Below are 27,482 nucleotides of genomic sequence, written 5' to 3' on the forward strand. Positions count from 1 at the left end.
GCTGGCGCGGCGCCCGGCGGAGGTAGGTGGGGCAGGAGGCGGGCGGAGCGCTCGGCGGCGGCCACTCGGCGGGGTGCGCTCGGCGGGGTCTGCTCGCCGGGGAGCGCGCGGGCCACCATGCCGTCGTTCGACGAGGCGCTGCAGCAGGCCGGCGAGTTCGGCCACTTCCAGCGGCGCGTGTTCCTGCTTCTCTGCCTCACGGGCGTCACCTTCGCCTTCCTCTTCGTCAGCGTGGTCTTCCTGGGGCCCCGACCCGACCACTACTGGTGCCGCGGGCCGAGCGCTGCTGCCCTGGCTGAGCGCTGCGGCTGGAGCGCGGAGGAAGAGTGGAACCGCACGGCGCCCGTGCGCCCCGGGCCCGCGCCCCCAGAGCGCCCCGGCGACGGCCGCTGTGAGCGCTACCTGCTGGAGGCGGCCAATGCCAGCGCCGGCCCCGCGCCCGGGGCGCTCAGCTGCACCGACCCGCTGGCCGCCTTCCCCAACCGCTCAGCGCCCGTGGTGCCCTGTCGAGGCGGCTGGCGCTATGCGCAGTCCCACTCTACCATCATCAGCGAGGTAAGGCGGGGGCGGGGGGGCGGCGGCCCTCCAGCCTGGGAGGGGCGAGAAGGGCCACCTGGGGAGGACTGTGGAGAGAGGGACCTGCTGGACACCTTGGGGACCTCCAGCGTGAATCCCACAGTCCTGAGTGCGGCGTTGGAAATGCCTGGAGAACTCCTTCCTTTTTTTTTTTGGAATGCTGGTGTCTTAAAGACAGAGATGCTTGGTTTCAGGTGTGAGCCCATCCTATTAAAGATTCCAGGTTCAGAGCTGCTTCGCACATCCCTTTCCGGGGACTCAACTCAAACGCCCAGCGCTGTTCCTCTCTCTGGAGTGGGTCTGGGCGCAGGTTGGAACTTGGAAGGATGATGGTAGGAGCGTTGACAAGAACCCAGAGGGCTGGGCCCATCCATGAGAAAACCCGCAAAGAGAAGAAGAACCCAGTCTGTGAAGGCGGCACGATTTTTTTCCGTTGCCGAAGTGAATGAGCCAGAGTGCACGGGACAAAGGTCGGGGCTCTCCCCAGAGGGTGACTTTGGTGAAACTGCTTTGGGACAAAGAGCAGCATTTGAGGGAAGTTGGGAAAGCTGTGGTTTGGGATGCGAGTTTCTTTCCTTTTTTAAAACTCCTCCTGAGAAATCTCAGGGACTCGGCTGATCTGGTTACAAGTGGACCCACCCACCCTTACAGAAAGGGCCCCTGTTTTCAGGTGGTGGGTATTTGGGGCAGGTGAGGAGATCCTCACCCCTTGCTGGATGTCTGGGCAAGCAGTACACTTGGGGTGCTGTGGGCCCTGGTCACCTCTGGCGAGCCAGCACTCTTCCTAAACCTTGATGGGTGTGGTTGAGTTCCTACCATAGAACATAATTACCAAGTGATTTGCTCAGAAACAGATTCTGAGGAATAGGGTCTACAGAGATGAATCAGTTCAGTGGACTTCAGTCAGAGCTCAGGTCAGTATTTTAAAGGCTCTTGAATCTCGTCAGGTCAATGATTCAAGAAAAAGGAGCTCTTACTGTCCTACCCACATGCCTGGAAAGGTGGGGGGGGGGCGGGGAAAGAAGAGCAAGACCTCCGACCAGGTGGATGCAGCAATGGGCTGGAGTGTGTCAAAGGCGGTGAGGACAGGACAGGGTTCAGATCTGTTGTTCACAGGGTCGTTAAGACTCCTGGACTCGATGGCACCTGACACCACCACCACCACCACCCCATGCCTTGAAAGCACCGGCCTGAGGAACGGCAAGGCCTTGGACTGTCCACCAGCTACTACTGCTGGGCTTCTCCTCATGGTGAGCCCATGTGTCTCTGATGAGTGCAGCTGGTTTCCGAGATCTTCCAGGAGTATATTCCCAGGGCTGCCCCACCAAACACTGCATTGGAATTTTGGGGCGATTTTTCTCCCACCACTCACTGGGTTATTGGGTCTGGTGCCTTCATCCCTCTTGAGTTGGGTCTCCGATCACTGAGTTGCCGTGACATTGTCTGGTGCCATGTGTGGGTGATGGACTGTGGCTTTAGGACCTGACCTGAAACTAAGCACTGTAGGCTAAAATAACTTGGTGGCCTCAAGGACATCGAGTACGTCTTTGGGCTGTTGGCTGTCCCCTCCTCCATGGGTAATACTGACGACTGCCCTATAAACGGTGGTGGGTGGACTGTTGGAGATTTCACAGGTGAGCTGGATCAGTGCCCTTCCCCAGGGTTCCCTCTGCAGGTGGCTCTGTCTGCTCCACTCAGCAGGGCCGCTAGTGCTCACTCCCAGGTGAACTTGGGGAATAGACACTCTATTTCGGAAACCTTGAATGAAGAATGAAACGAGACTTAAAAAAGAAAAATGCATATGCATTTGAGTGCTGTTTGCTGTATGAACGTGAGCCTAAATGCCCTTCTCATGAGGGAGAATGGATGACCTTCTCAAAGCAGGCAGACAAAGCTGCAGGTCAATGTCCAGAAGACGCTTTATTATAGTTCGGGCGAAATGTACAGAGCATACTAGTTTTCCAGTCAACAATGTACAGACACTTGTTTACCAACATTGGTTGCCATTTGTTTACCAACATTAGTTGCAATCCTTTCAACGTAACAACACACAAACACACATCCCACATTCTCACTGGGCTCCTGTTTCCATCCTTCCTTCTTCCATGCCCTGTCATGTCTCCCAAGTTTTGATTTAGGGTAAATTTTGCCCTGTTGGTCTCATAGGGTTGATTGTCCTGGGGAGTCCCTTTCTCCCTGGTGGTGGTACTCGCTTCTCTACCTGTCTGTTGTTTGGCCCGAAGCTGATCCCTAAGAATGGATTCAGTTCTAGACTTGAAGGCTGCCTGAGGATCATAGCCCCGTGGTCTACTCCCAACCAGACCAGTAAACCTGGTCCTTTTTCTTATTTTGTTGTGTATTTTCCCCCCTCCCTCTCCCTCTCCCTCTCTGTCTGGACTTTCTGTGGTGACCCAGGTCAGAGACCCAGGTAGTGGCATCCAGGCACCATCCGGTTCTTCTGGTCTCCAGTAAGAAGGCTGTGTGGTTCTGTTGTTCCCTTGAGTCGCTCCACCCCCACTTTTTTGTGATCCTGAGACAGATCCTTTAAAAACTGAACATTCTGAGGTTATGTCATGGAGGCTCAGGTGGTCTGATGAGAGTTGGGAGCTCCTGAAAGATAGGGTAGCCTGATGGGAAGTCAGAAACCTGGGTTCTGGAATGGTCCCCAATGAAATTGGCATTCTAATCTGTGAATTAAGTAGTTGGGCTAAGCCTTTCCTAGCCTTACAGAGGCCATCGGTGTCCTCACTGATGTCATGGCTGACCACTTAGTGTGCTCAGAACTATGACCAAAAGTCATCAGGGAATATCCTATGGGGCTGTTCTACTCTGATGGCAGCATCACTATGAGGTTGTCTATTACTAGATGTCAGTGGGCTTGGTTGGGGTTTCAGTAAAGGGAATGCCTTTTTAGTAATTTTTAAATCTGCAGGTGCGCCTAGTGCAAGTGACTATGATGAGAAATTTGTTGCCAGTAGGGGTCGGTTCATTTGTTTCAAAATGAATGTAAATTAGCAACATTAAAGGTCAAGGGAGAGCGTTTGGAGGAGATTGTTTGCCTTTCTCCCTTGAAGTGTATCCAGACTGCTTGATTAGGATTGGCAGCGCACTGCCTTATCCACTAGACCACCAGAGCTCAAGAAACTCTGGCTCCACCTGGTTCAAACCCAGGAGCTGCTGTGTGTGAGGCAGATGTGCTAACCACTCTGCCACGGAACTTTCCTAATTTACTCATGTTTGCTGCCTGGTTCCCATCAGTTGGCAATCTTGCTCTAGGACTTCTTTTCTTAACCCCCTCCAAACAAATCAACCAATAAGACACTCTCAAAAGAAAAAAAACAAAAAACCAACCACAAAGTCATCCAGAAACAGTGTCATGATGTCCGGGTGCCAGCTTCACAAACAAGCTTGTCACACATATCGGAGAGCTTTTGATCCCAAATAGCTTGCTTTGACCCTGAGTGGGAATGGCTTTGTGGCGTCCATCCAGTGTCCCACGTGCTTTTAATTTGCTGTCTCCTTCCAAGGCAATGGCATTTTCCCTGATTTCCCTTCCTCAGTGTAGCCTCTCCTGATTCAGAGTCGTCAGACACTGGGGAAAGACTCAAACAGGTTATAATATAGAGAGGTGAATCATCTCTGCCCCCAAGTACTTCAACAGTTTAGAAATCTCAACTTGTCCAGGGAAATAGTTTTTAGAAGTGATGTCGGGGCTTTGACAAGTTGATAGTGTATCATAAGTGGAAGACACATTAAATGAGCCTCTTTCCAGTTCCCACGAGAAATGAGGCTTTCGGACACCTTTAAGAACAGACCCAGTCACTCTTGTTTTCCTTTCCCAGATATTTTTTCTCCCAGCGTTAAAGGAAAGGCTACTTGAGGCAGATAGCTGCCCTACCGAAGGGAGTGGTGGCTGATTTGTTCCCAGGGATGTCTGTAAGCTTCTTGAGTCTCTCCTCCATCTGCAAATCCATCCAAGTAGAAAGACATGTTCATGAGCCATAGGCGTCGCCCCAGCCCCTGACCAGTTATCAAATCTACAGTTAAACTGTGTAGATACCAAGAAAGAATTTGAGCAGACTCAGTTTGTAAGGTGGGCTGAGTGTTCAGTTTGCCATGAGCCCTAATGAAAGATCTGACCTTTGTACTGCACTTATTTCAAACATTATTTTACCTGCAAATAGCATACTTAACTGCCAACTGAAAAGTTGAGGATTTGAGTCTTCCCAGAGGCACCTCAGAAAAAAGTTCTGACAAACGACTTCTGAAAAGTCAGCCTCTGAAGACCCTATGGAGTACAGATCTACTCTGATGTATGTGGGGTTGCCATGAATCAGAGCTGATGCAGTGGCAGCTGGATTTTGCATCCTTTTGTCCCCCCTGCTGAGGCAGCCTCACCCCAAGAATGTCTGTTTTATCATTGCCTCAAAGAAACTGTGGCCTTCCCCCCATTTCATTAATTTCTCCTCTTTATTTTTTTTTAAATTTTATGTCATTATTTTTTGTGTGTACTGTCAATCAGATCTGACTGGTACAGGAGGAGATTGTTCCTCCTTCTCCAGCAGAGCATCTGGTGGATTAGAACCGTGCACCTCTGATATTGCAGTGCAGCTTCTTGCCACTAGGCCACCAGAGCGCACCTTAATCTCTTCTCTTTATTAATTACTGTATTTTAAGTGTTTATTGGTTTAAAAAAATTTGGTGTGCTCCTTCCAGTTTAAATTGAATGCTTAGATTGAATTGCCAGCTTTTCCTCTTTTCTAGATAATTACTTTAAGCTATTAATTTTCCTCTATGTACAGCTATGACTTCACCCATCATGTTTTAAAATATGTGTTGTAATTATTCTTTTTTGTTCTCTGTGTTTTTAATTTCTAGTTTCTTTTCTGACCCATAATACTAGTTTATAAACTCAAAAAGTTCTTCTCCTTTTATTGTTGTTTATGGATAATGAAACTCCATCTTGTACTTTGGGCATATTGTCGGGTTATTCCAGTTCTTGGAAAAAGCCAGCATGCTGAGAAAGATGCAAGGTCAGGGAAAAAGGGGGAGATCCCCAACAAGATGGCTTGGCACAGTGATGGCATATCCAAGATTGTGAGGACCACACAAGATAGGGCAAGGTTCAGATCTGTTGTTCATAGAGTTGCCATGAGTTGTGGAAAACTTGATGGCACCTACCAACAACAAATGATCAGATAGAAGAGTCCTCTTGGCATAATAGGTTAAATAAGAAGCACTGTTTACTGACTACTGCGTCAAACACACCTGCCTCTCCACAAGAGAAAAAGGAGGCAGGCTGCTCCTATAACAACCACAGCCTTGGAAGCTTCTGTGGGGCAATTCTATTCTTATAGGGTCAAACTCAGTTGGACAGCAGAGGGTAGCTTTGGTTAATATGGTCAAAGAATGTAGTCTGCATGGTTTCAGTTCCTTGAATTTTATTGAAACTTGCTGTTTGGTCTTATAAAAGTCTTTCATGCTTAAGAAGAAAGTGTGATCTTCAATTATTGGGTGCAATATATTAGTTCAAAACAAAACCCACAGTTTTCTACTCAGTTTCAGCTTGCGGTGACCCCCGTGGATTAGCACAGCCCACAGCACAGTCTTTCCAGAGACTGAATTTTAGAAGTAGATCAGCAAGGGCTTTCTTCCAAGGAGCCTCTGGATGGATTTGAAACTCTGCACTTTCAAGTAGCAGCCAAATGCTTTAACTTTTTACTCACCCAGGGATTTGGTGGAGTTTATGGATGCCTGATATTTGTCAATTGTACTATTAAAAGATTCTAATGTTTCTTGAATACAGCATGGACTACCAAAAGACCAAGCAGGTATGTCTGGAAGTACAACCAGAGGGCTTCTTAGAGGCAAGGATGGTGAAACGTTGTCTTAATTCTTTGGGCTTGTTTTCAGGAAGAGATAGTCCTTGGAGAGAGACCTAATACTTAGAAAGGTCAGTGAAAGAGAGAAAGACCGTCCACTAGATGAATTAACACAGTCACTGTAACAATGGACTTGAGCATGACAGAGAACATGAGGATGGTTTAGATCTGTCGTACACAGGGTCATTAGGAGCTGAAGTTGATTTGGTGGCACCTAACGACAACAGTGCTTCTCCTTAATGAACTTTTTTACCTGTTGCACCTATCAGTTGTTAAAGAATAACAGTGAAATATGCTATTATGTTGGTGGGTTTGTCAGTATAGCCATAGATTTCTAGTCGTCTTTTGTTTATACATTTTGAGGGAGGAAATTTCTTTAGATGTATATTAATAGTGTAGAATTTAAAAAAATCTTAGTGAATTTAGCCTTTTATGTGGTGGATCTTAATGCATATTTTAGTAGATCTTGTTATTGTATCTTAATGCATATTTTGTCTGACATATTAATGATATTAAGAGTTCCAGCTTCCTTTTCGCTAGGCTTCAAGTTCAAAGAAGAGTACCACTCCCTTTCCTATGAGTTCACAACTGGACAGGGATTGTTTCATTGAGGAAAGACAGGGACCGAAGGGGTGCTTGATTCGATGTGGAAGGGGGTGACTTCTTCTGGATGGACAGAGAGTGAAGTCAGAGCAGATCGTGTGTTGCTCTTGACCTCAGCCTCAGAGGGAAGGAGGCTCTGTTCTCACTGGTCTCAGTTTCATCATTTCATCGAAACACTGTTGCATCCTCCCCCCTTCACCATCTTGTCCTTTGGGCGTTAGATGCATTCTCTCATTTTCTCCGTCATTTCATCTGGGTGTTGCCGCATCCTCAGCTCTTCACTATGATTTCATTTGGGCTTTATCGCATCATCTTCATAGTTGGCTCTGAACACTCGCTCCGTCTTGTTTCTATCAGCCTTTCGCTCGGGTGGTAGCACGTTCCATCTTCATCCTTTGGTTTGAGCACCACCAGCACATGGTTTTTCTTCATCATCATCATCATCGTCTGGACACTGTCATGTTTTCTCATCTCCATCATTTCATTTGGCCGCCATCACTGTCTCTCCTTTAGCATCGTGTTTGGGCATTTTCACATTCGTTCACCATTACTTCATTTACGTGTTATTCCTTTTTCATCTTCATTTCCCTTGGGCATTTTCAAGTCCTCTGTCCTCCTCATTGCCATGTCCTCTGGGATGTTTACTTACTGAGAGTTGGAGCAGCGGTCAGTGTGAATGCCTGGGCCCCACCTGCAAATGCAGGCCCTTATTGTTAGGGATGAAGTCTGGGATTTTCCTTCTCCCCAGCATCTGAGGTCGTACAGGGGGTCTATTGACCATGTGTGAAGAGAGGATGGTGAGGGGCCTGACCTGTTGCTCTGAACACATTGTGCATAGTTGTGACGAGAACTCCCATGTGTGTGGTTGACCAGTGTCATCGACCCTGGACTCTGAAGATGAGTGTGCATCTCCACCCCTTTGTGTGATGAACACCACTGCTTGCTTTTAGAGCTCTCTGAGCCCCTCCAGGGTGGATGAGGGATCAGGTTTGTCGTCCAGGGAACCTCTGGGTGGGTTTAAACTGCCAGCCTGTGGCTTGTTCACAAATGCTCAGCTGTACTGCCTGGGACTCCTGTGATTGGAGTGACAAGCCCCAGATCAGCCCACGGCAGCTGAGTGCATGCGGACTCTTGACAGCTTCCCACTGGGTTTGGAGGCTGTAAATATTTACAGGGGGAGACAGCCCATCTTTCTGTGGAGCAGCTGGTGGATTTGAACCACTCACCTTTTGGTTAGCCGTGTGATAAAGTAACACTCTATGCCACTAAAGCACCTTATGATTAAATTACAGGTGCTTGGTAAGCACTTGATAATTAAATTAATGAGTGTGTGAGAAAGTGAATGAGTGTCAGATTTCATCTCTTCTATCCTTTGGCTGGGTGGTGGCTGAAATTGACCTTCATGGAATGAATATTTTAAAAAGCCCACTCCCCCAATAGTGCACGTTCTTAAAGCTGCTCAGTGCTGGACCTTGCTGCCCACTCCTCCTGGTCCCCGTGGTGCTGGACTTGGAGAACACAGCCCACGCTTTGCCTGCCCAGTTCTTTTCCACACACAGACCTGACATCTGCCGAGCGCTCGCTTGAGGGCTGTGACCAGGGCCAGGAGCGAGCAGGAGGACAGGGCCCCTCAGGACCGTCATTTCTAGGTGCTGACGCCTATTGTGCAATGGAGGCTTTCTCAGCTGTCATGGCATCGAAGGTGCATGTGAGCTGAGTGCTCCTGGGACAGCCGGGCACAGGCGTGGGAGCCAGCTGGGGCCTAGGGCACCTGGCCTCAGCAGGGTGCAAGGACAGTGCTGGGTCCTTCAGCCCACAGCCAAGCGAGCAAACACTGCCTAGCTTTCCAGTAGCCCTCCTAGCTTCCTTCTCTTAACCCATAATCCAGGAGGGAGCTCCATTTACAGTCTGTGAGAAGACAGAGGCTCCAGGACGCCATTGCTGTCATAATCTGGACCAGAGATGTGCAGCGCAGCCCGTAAAAGGTTCCTGTGCTTGATCTGGTGTTATTTGTGTGATAAAAAGAGAAAAATAGTACGACATGCTGTTTAGGGACCTAGAGAAAAGTGGATACTCTGTTTTGTGACGTAATGTGTGTGTGTGGTGTGATTTAGCGTCCAGACAAGCCCGGGGCGTTATACCTGTAGAAGCGCACTGTACCCATATCCTCTTACACGCATTGTTGCACATTTCTGTCCAGCGGATTTAATAAGTCCTCATCTTGGTGCCTCAGGAGCTGCACTGCCAAAGGCAGTGGTTTGAATCCACCAGCTGCTCCAAGGGAGAAGGATGGGTAGTCCCCTTCCGTCTGGTTTACTGCCTCTGAACACCCACTGGAGGGTCAGCTGTGGGTGGGTTCCAGCTGGATAGTGCACGACAACATAATCATGGTGCCAGCTGGCGTGGAGATGTGGCTCCTAGCAGACCCTCCACAGCTGCCCGCCCGCGCCCCAAGTTCCTAAAGCAGCACGCCCCTGGTAGGAAGGAATGGGGTTTTCTGCTCCAGGAACAGACCTCATTTGGACGCAGGCTCCGGCCCAGCAGGTTCACAGGTGTGCGCGCTGGGGAGGGGCCGGGGAGGCCAGTCAGGTGCTGGAGGCTGATGCGCCGCAGCACGCTGATCGCTGATCGCTGATCGGTGGGGACTCTGCTCCTTGTGCAGATCCACTGGCCGGAATGGGAGCCTTGGGTGCAGCCGGGTCCTGTGTGCGCTCCCGCCCCACGTCTCCCCAGTTCACGTGGGGGTGACATCGCCCGACCTCCTCCTCAGCCTGAGGGGACCCGCCACTTTCTGCTAAGTCAGCTCTGCACGCAGCCAGCCCCTCACTTACTTATGGGGTGGCATACCTGGTGCAGATCTGCCTGCGGTGCTCTACCACGCTCACATCCTGGGTCGGCTGTCAGTCGGCATCAGTTAGTTGCCTCTTTTCGGATTACCTGAGCGCTACAAAACTCACGGTGTTGTTGGAGAAGAGGACTGGCTTTCCCTGGACTGTCAAAACAGACACGTCTTGAGACAAAGTGCGGCGAGAGTGCTCCTTTATGTCACCTACTTTGGGCCATGTTATGAGGAGGGACCAGTCCTTGGAAAGAGATCTCATGCTTGGAAAGGTGCAGGGTCAGCGAAAGAGACAAGACCCTGATGAGATGGGTCGACCCTGTGACGGTATCAGTGAGCTCACGTGTAGCAAAGATGGTAGAAACGGTACAGGATTGGGCAGGTTCAGATTCATGTTCATAGCATCGCTGTGAGTCGACTATCTTTGACTTGAAGGCACCTAATAACAGCAAACCAAACTCCATTCATGACTTCCTGACCATGCTTATGCATTTATTGTAAAAAGATGGTCAAAGGTAACATTTAGAGATGATTTAATGAGGCAGGAATTCACCACTGGAAACCTAACAGACCCACGTGGGGAGTGCCTGGGTTCACTTGACCTGAACTCTTGTAAACTGTTGTAATTTTGTCATCTCTGCCGGCCCTTTGTGGATGCACTTTGCTTGGACGGGCATGCTGTTTGTAAATACAAGGAAGACCTCTTTTTAAAATCTTGACGTTTAAATTTTACCTGATGTAAAATCACAAAGTGGGGTAAGAAAGGTGACCTGGTGCTTTGACCTTTCACATTGCTTTTGGGGGAAGTTCAGAACCAAGGCCAGCTGCTGGGCACGGGGATTATTGAGGAACATCAGGATCCTCTTTGGGGGGAAAGGAATTCTCAGCCACTGCTGGTGAGGATGAAAAAGGGTACAGCCAGAGTGGAGAACGATGTGGAGGCTCCTTAAACAAATTAAATGCAGACTTACCATCAAGCCTCAAGCCAGTGCCGTCAGGCCACCGCCAGCCCATAGTGACCCGTGGGGTAGAGCAGAGCTGTCCATAGGTGCTCCTGGTATGTGACCTTGATGGGAGCACACTGCCTCATCGTCCTTCCTTGCAGGGGCTGGTGGGTTTGAACTGCCAACCTTTTGGTTAACAGCTGAAAGCTCTGATCACTGCATCACTGGGGCTCCTTTTAGAATCTACATAAACCCAAACTCATTGCGACTGGCTTGATTCCAATGCGCATTGACTCTCAGTGTGTTTATGAGGCTGGAAATCTTTATGGGAGGAACTGCTCATCTGCTTTCCAGGGGGCAGCTAGTGAATTTAAACTGATGGGCGCTACCCACCAGGGCGCCTTAAAATGACCCCATATATTTCTAGTTGTGTTCCTGAAAGAATTGAAAGCAGGAACTCAGACATCTGAACACCTATACACATCGCAGCTTTATTCACGATAGCCACAAGGTAGAAGAAACAACCCAAGTGTCCATTGGATGCACAAGTGTGATGCATTTGCACAATAGGTTACTGTTATTATAATATGACTCACAGTGACCATGTGAACGACAGATTGAGACCCTGCTCTGGCCTCTGCCGCCCTCCTCAGCTCCGGCAGGTTCACGCCTCTGTTGTAATCAGTGTGTCAGGCCATCCCTTTGAGGGGCTTCCTCTCCTTCATTAACATCCCTTCTTTTCCAAGAACAATGCCTTTTTTAAAAAGTAGCCCTTCCTGACAGTACGCCCAAAGTATGTGCGATGACGTTTCACCCTCCTCGATGCTAAGGAGAACCCTTGTACATCCTCCAAGATGGATTTGCTTGTTTCTTTGGCAATCCATGATATATTCACTCAGCCATGAAAAGAAATGAAGTCCTGATGACCCACTATATACTCTCACATGAAGGAAGCTTAGATAAGTTACACACGAAAGGACGGAGAGTATGTGGCCTCGTGGATATGAAATACCCAGAAGAGGCCGATGGGTAGAGAACAGAGACTGTACGCTTCTTTGTGGTGGTCAGTGGGCGGGGTCATGATTGTTCACGCTACTAAAGTTCCTAGGGAGCTCTGGTGGCCTGGTGGCAAGAAGGTGCGCTGCAAACCCAAAGGCATGCACTTTGAATCCACCAGCTGCTCCGTAGAAGAAGGATGGGCTTTTTTCCTCCTGTACGATTAACTGTCTTTGAAAAGCCTGTGGAGGGTCAGCGAGGGTTGGTTCCGACTTGATGGTACACAGCGACATCAACAACAACAGTGTTTCTGTGTAGAGTAACAAGAACGGAAACTAATAGCGATGGTGAATATCACGAAAATGTCCCTGCAAATCAACATTTCTGCCATCACGTGGGATCTTAGGAGGCACTGGCTCACCCTTTTCATTTTGCTCTGGAGCAGGTGTGAGTGAAAGACAGCTGACAGACAAGGGAGACTGCAGCTTTCTGTTTTAATAGCAACTATGGGGTTGGAGAAGGTGCGGCCAGAGTGCTCCTTGGGGGCGATGATGATGAAGCGTCATCTCACATACTGTGGGCAAGTTGCTAGGAGAGGTTATTCCTTGGAGAGGGACATCATGCTTGGAAGAGTGGAGGGACAGTGAAGGAGAGGAAGACCCTCGACCAGGTGGGTTGACATGGTGACTGTGGCAATGGGCTCAAGTGTGTATATGATTGTGAAGATGGCACAGGATAGGACAGTGTTCAGATCAGTTGTTCATAGGGTTGTTATGACGATGGCAGCAACAACAACCCAACATGAGGTCGGAGAGTCGAGCTGCATTATGGAAAAATAAAGCTGGAATTTCATAACCTTATCCCCACCAACTCAGCTTTATCTCAATTATCTGATGATTAATCCTGAAATGTGATGACACTTAGAAATATGAAAATTATCCTGCTAAGATTTCATCCACTGAGGGGGGAGCATATGAATTTTCTATTATGGATTTTGTTGTTAGCTCATTTTTTGGTTTATTATTTGTAGAACCTGGAAATGAGCATGAAAGACTTGTTTTCTTGTTTCTTAAGAAATAGAGAAGTGAAGTGTGGAGACTTGGCACAACGTCAGAAGTCAGATCTTCTTTCCTGAAGAATGTTGACTATACCTGAGTGGAATGTAGTGACCAGTGCTGGCCGGCCCTCTCCCACCCAAACAATTGGAGTACGCCCTTACTCCTGGTTTGCCAGCTGCTGAATAGTTCTGCTTTGAGAGAGCGAATGCTGGTGGCCGACTGGGTAGATAAGGCGTCGTGCTGCCAACGCCAAAGCAGGCAATTCAGATCCACCAGTTGTTCTGTGAGAGAAAGATGGTCACGCTCCCTGCATGTGATTGACAGCCTCTGCTCAACTGCTGGAGGTTAGTCAGTTCTGACTCCATGGCAGTGACTTTGACTTTGACTTTTGAGGTTGAGATAGCCGAGCCCAGGTAGCACTGAACATAAAGTGTTGGCTGCTAACCCAAAGGTGGGCCCATCAAATCTCCCAGTTGCTACTCAGGAGAAAGAGGGGCCGTGTCTTTCCATGAAGAGTTACAGCTTTGGAGACCTGGGAGAGGGTCTCAGTGACTTGGAATATACTTGATGAGTGAATCTTGGCTTGGTGTTTTGTTGCATGTTCTTTTTTCTTATGTTCAGTAAAGGAGCCTTTGATTGCCATCGTTTGTTTGACTATGAACCAAAAAAGGTTGTCAGTTTGACTCCAGCCAAGGGTGCCTCAGAGAAAAAGACCTAATGCTCTTTGTCCAAAAACCCAGCCATTGAGAACCCAGTGGAGTGAGCCCATGGGCGGGTTCCCACGGCTTGGAGTTGATTGAAGTTGTGCCCAGTTGGTATTAACTCTCGTAGCAACTGTCCGCTAGGTCTCTGAAATGTAAATCGTTGTGCGAGGAGACTGTGCATCTTGCTGCCGTGGCGCAGCTGGTGGATTCGAACTGCTGACACACTGCGCCCCCCAGGACTCTGCAGACTTCACCCAGCACGTCCTAACCGAGTGTGCTTTCCCTGGTGGCAGCCGTAATGCCTCACAGAGCCATGTTATTATTGCTTGTGTAACACGAAGTGGATTTGGTCAAGCGATGGCTTTCTCTGAATTTGCTCTTAGCACAGGGCTGTCCCACAGGAGAGCCAGGGGAGGCCGAGGGAGCGAGCTGGGGCGGCACTTGGGTGGCCCACTGCTGGCCGATGGACGTGGAGAGGGCCCAGCGCTGCCTTGGTCAGGACAGGGTGAACTGTAGGGCAGTCTGGGCTTAACCTTTAGCTTGTACGTTTCTGATGCTGGGTGTTATCAAGTTCTGGGGCCCTAGATCCCTAAGAGCTACAAGGCAGGGGTCTTGTCCTGTCCTGAGAGAAGGCAAACGCTGTTGTTAAGATGGCATGTGGAGAAGGCAGGTATACCCCCTCCTGGGTGTATGATGATGACTTCTGGCCCCAGAGCACCCTGCTATGTCCACGCCTCACCCGTCTCATTGACGGTGCCTGCAGGCTCAGATGCCTGTCCTTCGTGGGTGCTTATGTCCTGCCTACGCACAGGGTGGCTCTGATTTCATGACCTCTTTGCCAACTGGACGCAGCGGGGGACAGCGTGAGATGAAAGGATGTGTGTGTCCTGAGCCCTGTGCGCAGGGCAGGGAGGGTGTAAGGCGATGCTCTGGGCCCAGGCAGAGGGGCTGGTGCCAGGAGCCCCGTTCTGAAGGCACACTGGGGCACATTTATGAGGGGAGAGCTTGGGGTTAGAAACCATTGGAATTCTCACAAGTGATGATTAAAAAAAAAAAGCAGTGAGTTTTGAGACATCTGTTGAGAAATGAGCTCTCTTTAGTATTTCTCAATTGAGTGTTTCAAAACAAAATACTCCTAAAACATGTTAAGTAGCATGGAAAAAAATTCTAATTGGTTTGGCATTGACTTACAAAATCAAGAAAGAAGTATTAAAATGTGTTTAGTAAATTTTAAAATGAAATAAATAGTTTCTCAAGGGCAAAGGGAAATGGTTCTGAGAACCTTTCCCACAGAGGCTCAGAATCTGTTTGTGTGTGTATAAAAATTTCCCCTCTTGTAGTTGGGTGAAATGGTTGCAGAACAAATTTGTTTTCCATTCAATAATTTTTACATACTTTGTTAAGCTCAGCCCCCTCGGCTGTTAACAACATTCTTCCCACTCTTTGGATTATCTGTATTCATTCATCGTTCTTTCCTGCTTCTTCATTTCTTCACTCTTCAAGTTTGTATTTTGCTTTGAGGAAAAGCTTACAGAGCAGATTGGTTTCCAGTCAGTGATTCATGTGTTTTGTTTCGTGGCATGAACTGTGCTCCCCTCAGGCTTAGAAAGGTGGGGGGGGGGTCAATGAGCAAGAGGAAGACAGTATAGTGGACTGACTCAGTGACTGCAGCAATAGACTCAAGTGTGTCAGAGACAGTGAGGACGGCACAGGACAGAGCAAGGTTGACGTCTGTTGTTCATAAGGTCACTATGAGTCATACTCGACTCCACAGCACATATCAACAAAACAACAATAATCATGTAACAGCCGTCTTCCTCCCCCTTCCACGGGTTCCCCAGTTCCACGGTCCCTGTATCCTGCCCTTCCTGCTGTGACCCCTGAACTGTCCATGGGTCTCACCTCCTTGGTAATGTTTCTCTTGGCTCTCTACCTGAAGCCCCCTTTATCTTTCTATAACTGCCATGGCCTCTACCCAGGGTGGAGGTATGTGGTGGAGTGAATTCTATTACCAAAAAGACTCTCGTAGCTTAGTGGTAAGAAGATTTACTGCAGCTCCAAAGGTATAAGGTTCGAATCTCCCAGCTGCTCCATGGCAGAAAGATGGACAATCTCCTCCTGTGTGATTAGCTTGCTCTGAAAACCCACTGGTGGGTCAGCTAGGGGCCAGTTCCAACTAGAGGGCACACCAAACAACCACCACTGTCTGGCCCCTTTCGACAATAAGGCTTTCATTTGATGTTAATGAGATCATACCAGTTGAGGGTGGATTCTAAACCGAGTGCCTTCTGAGTGGTGCTTCCTTTTTTTAAAAAAAATTATTATTAATTTTAATGAAAATTTAGAGAGACTTTGGATTTCCATTCATTCCTTCTTGCACTTTTCACCCTGTCCACCCCTCCCTCCCAGTTAGCTCTTCTCTTTGAAAAGTAAAAGAAAAACTCTTTCATTGTTATACAATCCCTTCCCCCAAGTCTACTCCACTATGCGCCTTCGTTCTGGATTCCTGACATGACAATAATACCTAATCATAAACTGCATTGAAACAGATGAGGGAGAAAACTGTTTAAAAGGGTGCTTCCTTTATCGGAGCGTGTATGAGTGAGCTTATTCTCTCACGTGTGTGTGTGTGTGCGTACACACCCCTTCACACACTGACACACTCAGAGGAAGATGCATCTATAAGGGCAAAGGAAGGTCAAGTTGTCCAGAAGACCAGAAACTCAGGGAGAATCGGCATGGCTGACACCTGGTTTGAACTTGCAGCCTCCAGAGCTGCTTCACTGTAAACCCTTGTTCTCTAAGTCACCCACTTAGTGGGTTTTGCCCTGTGACACTAAGAACATTGTCTTAGTTATCTGCTGGAGCTGTGACAGAGATACAACAAGTGGACGACATCATCAAGCAAATGTATTCTCTCACAGTTCAGAACACTGGGAGGTCTGGGTCCACTTCCCTCTGATGATCCTGAGGAAAATCTGTTTCCTTTGACACCTGCTGGCTCAGCATTCCCTGAAGAAACCCGTGTGTCTTACTCCGTGTCAAGGAGCTTCCTAGTACAAGGTCCAGAAAGAACCATTCTGCTCTTGGTGGTTCTTTCTTGGGGGAAATGTGAGTTCTCATTCCTTCTCCTCTTTTACCTCTTATGAGAGAGAAAGGGGGTTGCTGGCAACACCCTAAGGAAACTCCCCTTACATAGGACCAGGCTTGTTAGGAAGCTAAGGGGTGTGCCATCCTATCTTTAATCTTCTTACAGCTGTATGATTTATCAGATCATGGGATCATCATACAGCCTCCACATTATATTATACAAACCTGTTTGGTGGTTTGTTGTTCTTTTACTTTTAAAAAATTTTATACTGCTTTACTTACAAAGTTCATAAAGTTCATTGTTTCTCACACCACATCTTTTCCCTTTTCTTTACCCACCCCTCCTTCTACTCATTAAATTGTGTGACCCTATGATTAAGGGCCCTCTCCTTGGGTCCTCATACTCATTCCACAATAATGGTCTTATACAGTATTTGTGTGAGACTGAGTTGGTTCATTTAGCATAATGCTCTCTGGTCCCTACCATGATGGGTAGTAATTTACAAATGATTGCTTCTACATGCTGCATAGTATTCTATTGTGTGAATGTACCATAATTTCTCAGTCTATTCCATTTTGGTTGGGCATTTAGGCTGTTTCCATGTTTTTGATATGGTGAATAATGCTGCTATGAACATTGGTGTAGAAGTTTCCATTTGTGCCTCAGTTCTCATTTTCTCAGGGTGTATTCCAAGCTGTGGAATAGCTGGGTCAAATGGAATTTCTGTGTTCAGAATTTTGAGGAAACGCCAACTGCTTTCAAGAGTGGTTGTACCATTTTACAATCCCACCAACAATGTATAAGAGTTCCTATCTCACCACATCCACTCAAACATTTTTACTTGCTGTCCTGTTAAACTTTGCCACTGCTACTGGGGTAACCACTCATTGTGGTTTTGATTTACATTTCTTTTATTGGCAGTGATTTGAACATTTCTTTATATGTCTGTTGGCCACCCAAATGCCCTCTTCTGCAAAGTCTTTCTCTGTCTTTTGCCCATTTTGTAATTGTAATCAGTCTTTTTCTTGTGGAGGCCCTGTAGGATTCTGTAAACTTTCGTTATGAGACCCTTGTCTGAGATGGTATTGCCAAATGTTTGTTCCAAGTCAGAAGGTTTTATTTCACCCTCTTGGAAACATTTTTGATGAGCACAGAGATTTAATCTTTAGAAGATCAATTTTATCTTCTTAAGATTGTGCATTTCTGGCTGTATTTGTCAGTCCCTTTATACTGTAGACTAGGCCTTCTAAGCTTGGCCCCAGTTTGTCTCTTATGAACTTTATGATTTTGGGCTTTATTCCCAGGTCTCTGATCCACCTTGAGTTGGTTTTTGTGTATGGTGTGAAATGTGGATCCTGTTTCAGCTTTCTGCAGTCAGCAGTCCAGTTTTTCCAGCACCATTTGTTGAAAAGGTTGTCATTTCTCCATTTGATAGCTTTGATTTCCTTGTCGAATATCAGTTGACCGTAGATAGATGGGTCCATTTCTGGTTCCTCAATTCTGTTCCTTTGGTCCATGTACCTGCCATTTGTACCAGTACCATGCTGTTTTGGTTATTACTCCTGTGTAGTAGGTTTTGAGGTCAGGGAGTGCTATTCCTCCCACTTCTTTTTTGTTTTTCAGGAGTGCTTTGCTTATTTGGGGTCTCTCTCCTCTCCAAATGAACTTGACAATTTCCCTTTTGATCTCCTTGAAAAAGAGATTTGGTATCTATATTGGAATTGGTATGACTGTCATTTTCACAATATTGAGTCTTCCTATCCATGAACAAGACACATTTTCCCATTTATTTAGGTCTTTCATTTTGACTTGAAAGAATGTTCTATGGTTTTCTTCGTACAGGTCTTTGGTGTCTCCAGTTAGATTCACTCCCATGTTTCTTAATTTGTGACTGGCTATTGTAAATAGTATTGTTTCTTGGTTTCTGAGTTCTTTTTGTTACTGTAGTGGAACTCCACTGATTTTTGGATACTATTCTTGTATCCTTACCGCTCTACTACACTGATACGCTAGCTCTAACAGGTTTTTTTTGTTGACTTCTTGGGGTTTTCTGTGTACATCATCATATCACCTGCATATGGCAACAGTTGAACTATCTCTTTGCCAATCTGGATGCCTTTTCTTTCCTTCTCTTGTCATATTGCCCTAGCAAGCACTTCCAATACATATTGAATTGAAGTGGCAACAGTGGTCATCCTTATACAAGAATATATTTTTTAGAGACACAGTTAAATCTATAGCAGACATAAACAGACCACATCTTGTTTTAAACTAAAACCAAGTCAAATGCATCACAAATTCTTACAAAACTGTCTTTGATCTATCCTACCCCTACATAGATAATCAGGTAGAGTTATTACAAAAGTTTGTGCAGAAATGATCATATTTTAACTCTGAGTTGTTTTAGTATAATGTACCTCTAGGAAGCTCGGATGGCCTAGTAATAAAGTATTGTACTACTAATCTGAATAAGAGGATACTGCCCAACCTTCTGCCTTGAAGTGCATTGTGGATTGAAATGGCTGGCCTTACGACTCAGCCTGACACCTTATACCCTACACCACAAGGGCTCCCAAGGAAAGCACAGTGACTCAGAAAATAGACACCCAGGTTCTGCAAATAAGGGCAAACCAGATACTTTTCCAAGTTCAGAAATGGAAATAATAGATATGGCACAGAGCTGAGAGGAAGCATGTATTAACTAAAGTATTCAGGATAAGTGTCATGTTGTCTGGCACATCTGAAGTGATATGTTTGTTGATGGCCATCAAGTCAACTCCACCTCATGGTGACTGATCTTAACTGAAAGAAGTGTTGCCTTGTCCTGGGCCACCTCTATGACCCTTGACGTGTGTGTGTCCTCTGCTTTACCAATCTCGATGTCCTTTTCCAACTATCGGTCTTTCCTGTTTCCAAAGTTCTTATTGTTGTTAGGCACGTATGCAAGTTGAGTATGACTCCTTGCAACCCTGTGAACAACTGACCTGAACCTTGTTCTATCCTGTACCATCCTCATCATCTCTGACATAGTCGAGTCCATTCCTGTAGTCTCTGTCTCAGTCCATCTGTTGAGGGTCTTCCACTCTTTTGCTGACCCTCCACCTTTCCAAGCATGACATTCTTTTCCATGGAGTAGCCTCCCCTAACAACATGCTCAATGTATGTGACATGAATCTTCACCATTTTTGCCTCCAAGGAGCACTCTAGCTGCACCTTCTCCAAGACATACCTCTTTGTTCTTTTGGCAGTTCATGAGATATTCAAAGCTCTTCTCCAACACCATAGTTCAAAGGCATCAGTTATTCTCCTGTCATCCTTATTCATTGTCTTGTTCTTCAAGGTATAGCAAGTGATTGAAAAGATCATAGCTTGAGTCAGGTGCATCTTAGTCTTCAAACTGACATCATTACTCCTCAGTAATTTGGAGAGGTCCCTGACTGCAGATTTTCCCACTGCAATACATCTCCTGATCTGACTGCTGATACCAAGGGTGTTGATTGTAAGATGAAGCTGTTGACAGTTTCAATCTTTTCCTCATCTATCATGATGTTGCCTGTTGGTCTAGTGATGAGAATTTTTTTTCTTGACGTTGAGATGCAACCCATATCGAAGGTTGTTTTCTTTGTAAGTGGGCTGAAATCTCACCATCTTCAATTCTAAGGAGCACTCTGGTTCTATTCCTTCTAAGACTATTGGTCATTCTTCTGATAGTCCATGTGTTTATTCGGGACTCTCTTCCAAGATTCAATCCAAAGGATTTTACTCAAAAGCTCAGCCTGTTGGCCACTTCCCTGACTGTGGTATAGATTCCCCTCTGTTTAGATTACTCTTGTCTTCTCAGCTGAAGCCTCTTCTTCAAGGTCAGAATGACTTGGACTTCCTCTATTGCTTCTTCCATTGTGGACACTCAGTGTCTTTTCATTGAGGGGTTAACTGAGTTCATTCACAAAGGCTTTTCAGACATGTTCATTGATTGGGTTAATTGGGTTCATTCATGAAGGCTTATCAGACATGTTCTAGGAAAGATTTGCAAGGCAGTGGTCATTCTATTGGTGCTTCAGTGAAAGCATCCTAGCCTTCCATGAAGTAGACTTAGGTCTGCCTCTTGTATACTGCTCACCTATCTGTCAGTGGAGGTTTGTGTGTTGTTAGAATGCTAGACGAGTTTCAGTGGCGTTTTCTAACTAAGGTAGATTGAGAAAAGAGACCCGGTGAGCTGCTTCTGACAATGAATATCTCCTGGAGATGGGCGGAGATAGAGCAGCCTTTCATGCCCTTGTGCACGGAGAAACCTTTTCACAGGGGCTGCTTAGACAGCATTCATGAGAGCCACCTCACAGATTTGAGCAGAGCAGCGCTACTGGGACTGCTGTGTAGCTCCAGGGAAGCATCTAACTGAGAAGAGCTGGAGGTGACCAGAGCCCGCAGCCCCCACTCTACAACATGCTGCTTCTCTGGCCAGTTGGATTGGGAGACCAGCATCTGGGGGCCAGCTGTCACCTCACAGCAGACACTGATCAGTGTGGAACTGAGAATGTGTCTCTCCACAAGTGCTCAGAGACATACACACACTCTATCTCCGTTTCCTCCTCCCTCGTCCTTCCACCTTTTATACTTTGACAAAATATATATTCCATGAGGCTGACCATTGTAACTATTCAGGGGTATTGACTATGATTACAGTGTTACATAACCACCACCATTGTTTGTTTCTCAAACATTTTCCATCACCCTAAGCGGAAACTTTGTCCCACTCAGCAGTCACTGTCATCCTCCCCTCCCTTTGCTTTGTAACCACTAAACTTCTTCCAGTCACTGTGTGCCTCCAAATCCTTGTTCCTTCATGGATGAGTTAAGAGTCTGTGTCTTAACTCTTGCAGCATAGTGTTTTCAGGGTTCACTCCTGTGATAGCATGTAGAAGCCCTAGTAGCACAGTAAGCTAAGTGTTGAGCTACTAACCAAAAAGCTGTCCGAGTGAGCCTACCCACTGAGCCATGAGGGAGAGGAGGTGGGCGCCTCCTGTTAAGACTGACCAGCTCAGAAAGGCAGTGGGGTCACCATGAACCAGACTGCACTCGGTAATGGTGGGTTGGTTTAATACCAGCATGCCCTTCTTTTGAATAGCTCCGTAGTGTTCCATTGTCTATTAGGGAACCATAGTTTGTTTCTCCACTCATCTGTTGATGGATTCTTGGGCTATTTCTACTTTGGTGCTGCAGTGAGTATTGGTGTTCATCAGTCTGAGCCCCTTTTGATTCTTTTTTGGTATTTCTTGGGGAGTGGAACTACTGGATCATGTGGCCATTCTGTTTAACATTTTTTTTGAAGCAATGGACACTTCTTTGAGGCAGCCAAGCCCTTAACTTTTTGCCACCAACATGCCTTAATTTCCATTAAACAATCAAAGTAGAGGGAAATAGGTCCTATCATGTCACGTTGCTTGTTCTAACTGAAGAATTTGTCTTTCAGAAAAGACTTCCACTCTCTCTCCACAAACTGTGGATAAATCCACTGCAGTAACTTGAACAGTCATCATGAATTTGAAATTCAAGTTGCGGTTGAGGTCAACCCCACTGGTGTTGAATACTGACTCACAGGGCTTCTAAGGCCACCAACCAAGCTGTGAGCAGAGACTGCCCATCTTTCTCTCATGCAGTGGCAGGTGAATTTGAACCACCAACCTTTTGGTTTGCAGCCTGACACATTGGACTCTGTGCCACTGAGACTCTTGGTATTCTCTTGCTTTATAAATCTAGTTTTCTTGATGTTAAATGGATTCTAAAATTTAATCCATGAAAGCAGTCTTATGCGCAAACCCAAAATCAAAACAAACCCAGCAAAAGAAGAAATTTTAAAACTATGCTGCTAGACTATGCTGCTAGAGCATAGTCTGGATTTCTTTGTCCGGTATAAAGGCAGTTGGATGGTCTGCACCAAACAACCTCCTTTGTAAAGCAACAGAAGCCAGCTATGCAATCCAGCTCTGTGGTTTTGACAGGTCGGAACACTAGCAGATTTAAAGCAATGCCCCATGGATGGGAGGGCTGAAATACAATCTCGTTGAGCAGAAACTCGAAAACAGGGACCTTAGCTGTGGTGCTAAGAAATAGTTCCTGTCTGAACAGTGATGTTTTATTATACGTAATGACGTTCCGGAAAGCACGCTGAGAAAGTTTGTAAACAGAATCCAAGAAAGAGGAATCCTGGCTCACCTGAATTACACATCAGTGCAACTCGACTTAGAATTCACCACTTCACTACACGCATTAGAAGGATAGGGAGAAGAGAGTTCATACACGTTCCAAGTATTTACCCAGGCAGTGCCATGGTTAAGTGCTTTCTGCTCACTGAAGTTTAGTGGTTTGAACCCCTGTCGGCTCCACAAGGGAAGAGGTGGCAGCCTCCACAGTGGACTCTATTCTTGTCCCACAGGGTTGTTATTGCATTGGAATTGACTCAATAGCAATGCAATTTGGGTTTTAAGTGTGTGTATGGGGGGGGGGAGTGTAAAAATAACACCTCATTTTCAGCACTTTGGCGATTATCCGAGATGCTGGGCTATACAAAGAGGAATGCGGCATCCAGATTGGTGGAAGAATCATCAACAACCTGCATTATGCAGATGACACAACTCTGCTTGCTGAAACTGAAGAGGAACTGAAGCACTTGCTGCAGAAGATCAAGGACTACAGCCTCCTATATGAACTGAAGCTCAACATCAAGAAAACAAAGATTCTCACCACTGGGCCAATTGGCAGCATCAGTATGGATGGTGAAGAGATTGAGATTGTTCACAGCTTTAGTTTACTTGGCTCCACGGTCAACACTCTTGGTAACAGCAGCCAGGAAATCAGGAGATTAATTGCATTGAGAAAGTCAGCTGTGAGGGACCTCTCAAGAGTACTGAAGAGCAATGATGTCAGACTGAATACTAAGGTGCTCCTGATCTGGGCTATAGTCTTCGCAATTATGTGTTATGCATCAGAGAGTTGGACAGTGACTAGGGTAGATAGAGAATTGATGCCTTTGAGCTGTGGTGCTGGAGAAGAGTGTTGAATATACCATGGACTGCTAGGAGAATAAACAGGTTTGTCCTGGAGAGGGTGAAGCCAGAATGTTCCCTGGAGTCAAAGATTCTGAAGCTTCGTCTGACATATTTTGGGCATGTTGCAAGGAGGGACTGGTCCTTGGAGAGGGATATCATGTTTGGCAGAGTGGAGGGGCGGCGAAGGAGAGGAAGACCTTTGATGAGATGAATCGATTCTGTGACTAGAGAGGTGGGAATAAGTGTGTTTGAGACGGCTAGGTTGGCACAGGATAGAAGAGTGTTTAGAGCTCTTGTACATAGGATCACTGTGAGTCACAAGTGACTCGATGGCACAAAACAACAACAACAACCAAACTTTCACATTTTTTTTCTCTCCTACTTTAGACTGTGTCATCTGTCCACATGTAAGAGATACTCCAAAGCCATTTCTGTGAAGTTGATTTTGATCATAGCAACTGGACAGAACAGAGAAGAATTTCCCCGAGGGGTTTCCAAGGCTGTAGTCTTTATGCAGGGAATTCTGTTGGCCCAAGGGTAAGAAGCTGGGCTGCAATCCCAAAGGTTCGAATCCCCCAGCTGCTCCACTGGAGAAGAATGGGCTCTCTCCTCCTGTGTGATATTACCTGCCTCTGAAAACCCTCTGGAGGGTCAGCTGTGGGTCATTTCCAACTTGGTAGCACACACGACAACAACAGTTGTTACACGAGCTGACTGCCATGTCTGTCTTTCATAGAGAAGCTGGTTGGTTCAACTCACTGACCTCTCAGTGAGCGGCTGAGTATTAACCACTGTATCACCAGCCTATTAATGACTTTAAGGTTGTAATAACTGCATATCGACTAAGGAGCCCTGATAGCACAGCACTTAAGCACTTGACTGATAACTGAAAGCTCGGTGGTTCTAATCTATGCAGTGGCTCTGAAGGAGGAAACCCATCTGCTCCCACAAAGACAATGGTGTGGAAAATCCTCTGGGCCATCCTGCTGTGGCACGTGGGGACCGGTGGGGCAGAAGCACTTCGACCGCACAAAACAACAGCATATGCTGGCTGCTTCTCCTTTATATGGAGGTGTTCTCAGTCTCCGTGGTGACTTAGTGGTAGGGAGTTGTGCTGCCGCCCGAAGGGCACAGGTTTGAATCCACTAACTGCCCTGAGGGAGAAAGATGGGCATCTGCTTCCAGTGACTTCCTGCCTCTGGGGGTACCAGCTCACCAGCTGTGGCTGCCGACCTGACAGTGCGTAGCAACACCTCTTCGTTTGGCCTGTTTTCTTTTTTTCCCCCCTCTTTACCTTTTATTTTTTTTTCCAAATTCATTTTTTATTAATTTTAATAAACATTTACAGAGATTTTAGATTTCCATTCATTCATTGCCGCACTTTTCTCCCTGCCCACCTCTCCCTTTTCTTTAAAGTAAATAAACAATTAGCCTTGAAAACGCTGACAGCCCACTATTGCCTCTACTGAGATTCAAAGCTGCCTTGAACTCCCTTTCCTAAATACTGCACCAAAATTCCATCCCCCCAGTTCCCCTTTCCAGAAGCATCTGAATTCATGCTCATATGTGACTTGTGTGTTTATTAACTTGCGCAGAAAACACATGTAGCTTCTTTACCCTGTCTATCATTGGTTAAGCCCTAGTAGCCTGGTTGGCTAAGTGTTGGGCTACTGACCAAAAGGTTGACAGTTTGAACCCACCAGAACCAACAACAACTAATTCCAAAAATGAAGACTTTAAAGATTTTTTTTTACCAACTTCAGCAATAAGAAACTGATTTAATGTGCAATCAAAATGTGTTGATAATTACTACTGAACGGAATGCAAAAGTTATAAACTAAGAAAAAGGAGCAGGAAACAAAGACCCGCTATGAGGTGGATTGATTCAGTGACTGGGGTAATTGGGGTGAGTGTGTTGGAGAGAGTGAGATTGAGAACAGGGTTTAGGGCTGTTGTACATAGGGTCACTATGAGTTGCAGGCAATTTGACGGAACATAACAACAACAATAGTTGGAAAATATGGCCTTGATAACAGGAATGGCACCAGCGATCTTCTGACAGAATTTTGCAAGGCCAACAAGGTTTCTTTTCTTTTTTTAATTGCTTTATTAAATTAATTAAATAATGGTATATCTTTTAATCATGGGGAAAAGTTACAAAATGTGGGAGTAAATTCTTACTCAAGATAGATGAACCAACAGCCTGCCTAGTTCTTGAAAAAAAAATATATATATGTATATATATTTCCCCCAGCAAACTAAACAGCAGGAACACACATGGATCTCTCTGGGGTTCAGATCAAAACATCTGTGGAAAGAGATGATAGAGAATTTCACTATTCTAAGTCAGTATAAGGAGAGGTACCAATTATAGAGCCCGTCATCAATTTCCCATGTACAAGCTCAAGATGGAGCTGGAGAAAATGAAAAGTTTCCACCAAACCCCTCACTGTCATTGATTCAAGGCTGCCTCGCAGCCGCCCTCAAGGATGGAGCAGAACCGAGTGTGGACAGGTGTGAAGCGCAGAAGAAACAGGCAGCCTCCTTTTTTTCCCACCACAGAATAGCAGTGGGCTCCAGCCAATAACCTTTCAGTTATGGCCCAGCACACCTTATGCCACCAAAGCTCCTACAACAAGTCCAAACTCCGGACAACTCTGTGCCAGCAATTTCATTCGGCCTCATGGCCACTCTCTGCTGGGGTTCTGAGACCGTCAGTCTTGAGATGGGAGGAAACTTCCTCTCTTCCTCCAAGGCAGCTGTTGGTGGATTCAAACTGTCAGAGTCATGCGCCATTTTTATTAGGACATCACACTACTGATATGCCACCAGAGTTCCCTACTGTGTCTGTGAGAAACGAAACCTACATATGACATTGAGTTTACAAATCATCTCCAGAAATGGGAAAGATCCACTGTAAAAATCAATGTATTCCCCTTTCTACGAAGATGGCGCCAAAAGCCAAGAAGGGAGCCCCTGCCCCTCCCAAAATTGAAGCCAAAGCAAAGGCATTTAAGGCCATGAAGGCGTCCTGAAGGGCATCCACAGCCAAAAAAAAAAAGAAGATCCTCACGTCACCCACCTTCCAGCAGCCTAAAACGCTGAGACTCCGACGGCAGCCCAAATACCCCCGGAAGAGCGCCCCCAGGAGAAACAAGCTTGACCACTATGCCATCATCAAATTTCCCCTGACCACTGAGTCAGCCATGAAGAAGATAGAAGATAACAACACACTTGTGTTCACTGTGGATGTCAAGGCCAACAAGCACCAAATCAAACCAGCTGTAAAGAAGCTCTATGACATTGATGTGGCTAAGGTCAACACTTTGATTAGGCCTGATGGAGAGAAGAAGGCCTATGTTCGACTTGCTCCTGATTATGATGCTTTGGATGTTGCCAACAAAATTGGGATCATCTAAACTGAGTCCAGCGGGCTAATTTTAAATATAAATTTTTCTCACACACAAAAAAATCAGCGTATTCAAACTTTGTAAATAAAATAGTATTAAAAAAAGAAAAAAGGAATGAGTTTGATGCATTGAACATTATTGCCCAAAAACCAGACAGATGACTTGAGGAATGACATCAAATAAGTTAGACATGAAGAAACAAAAAGTCGTTACAAGGACAGAAATAAAGAAAGCACCACATGGATGGTGTGAGAGCTTCTGATGCATTTATTGCTGCCGGTGGGTGTGTGGCCTTGACCCACAGTGATCTGATGCACAGCCGAGTGAAACCCT

General features: G+C 46.3%; 1 protein-coding gene across 1 annotated transcript in view; it reads left to right on the top strand.

The window, feature by feature from the left end:
- Positions 1-117: 117 nt before the first annotated feature.
- Positions 118-27,482, top strand: part of SLC22A3 (solute carrier family 22 (organic cation transporter), member 3) — a 132,698-nt gene continuing 105,333 nt past the window's right edge. Inside the window, exon 1 of the mRNA XM_006882821.1 lies at positions 118-555. Within this exon, the coding sequence (XP_006882883.1) occupies positions 118-555 (438 nt within the window). The remainder of the gene's footprint in view (positions 556-27,482) is intronic.

Source organism: Elephantulus edwardii, unplaced genomic scaffold (genome assembly GCF_000299155.1).
Source record: "Elephantulus edwardii isolate Elephantulus edwardi_28Jun2011 unplaced genomic scaffold, EleEdw1.0 scaffold00024, whole genome shotgun sequence".
Taxonomy (NCBI): Eukaryota; Metazoa; Chordata; class Mammalia; order Macroscelidea; family Macroscelididae; genus Elephantulus; species Elephantulus edwardii.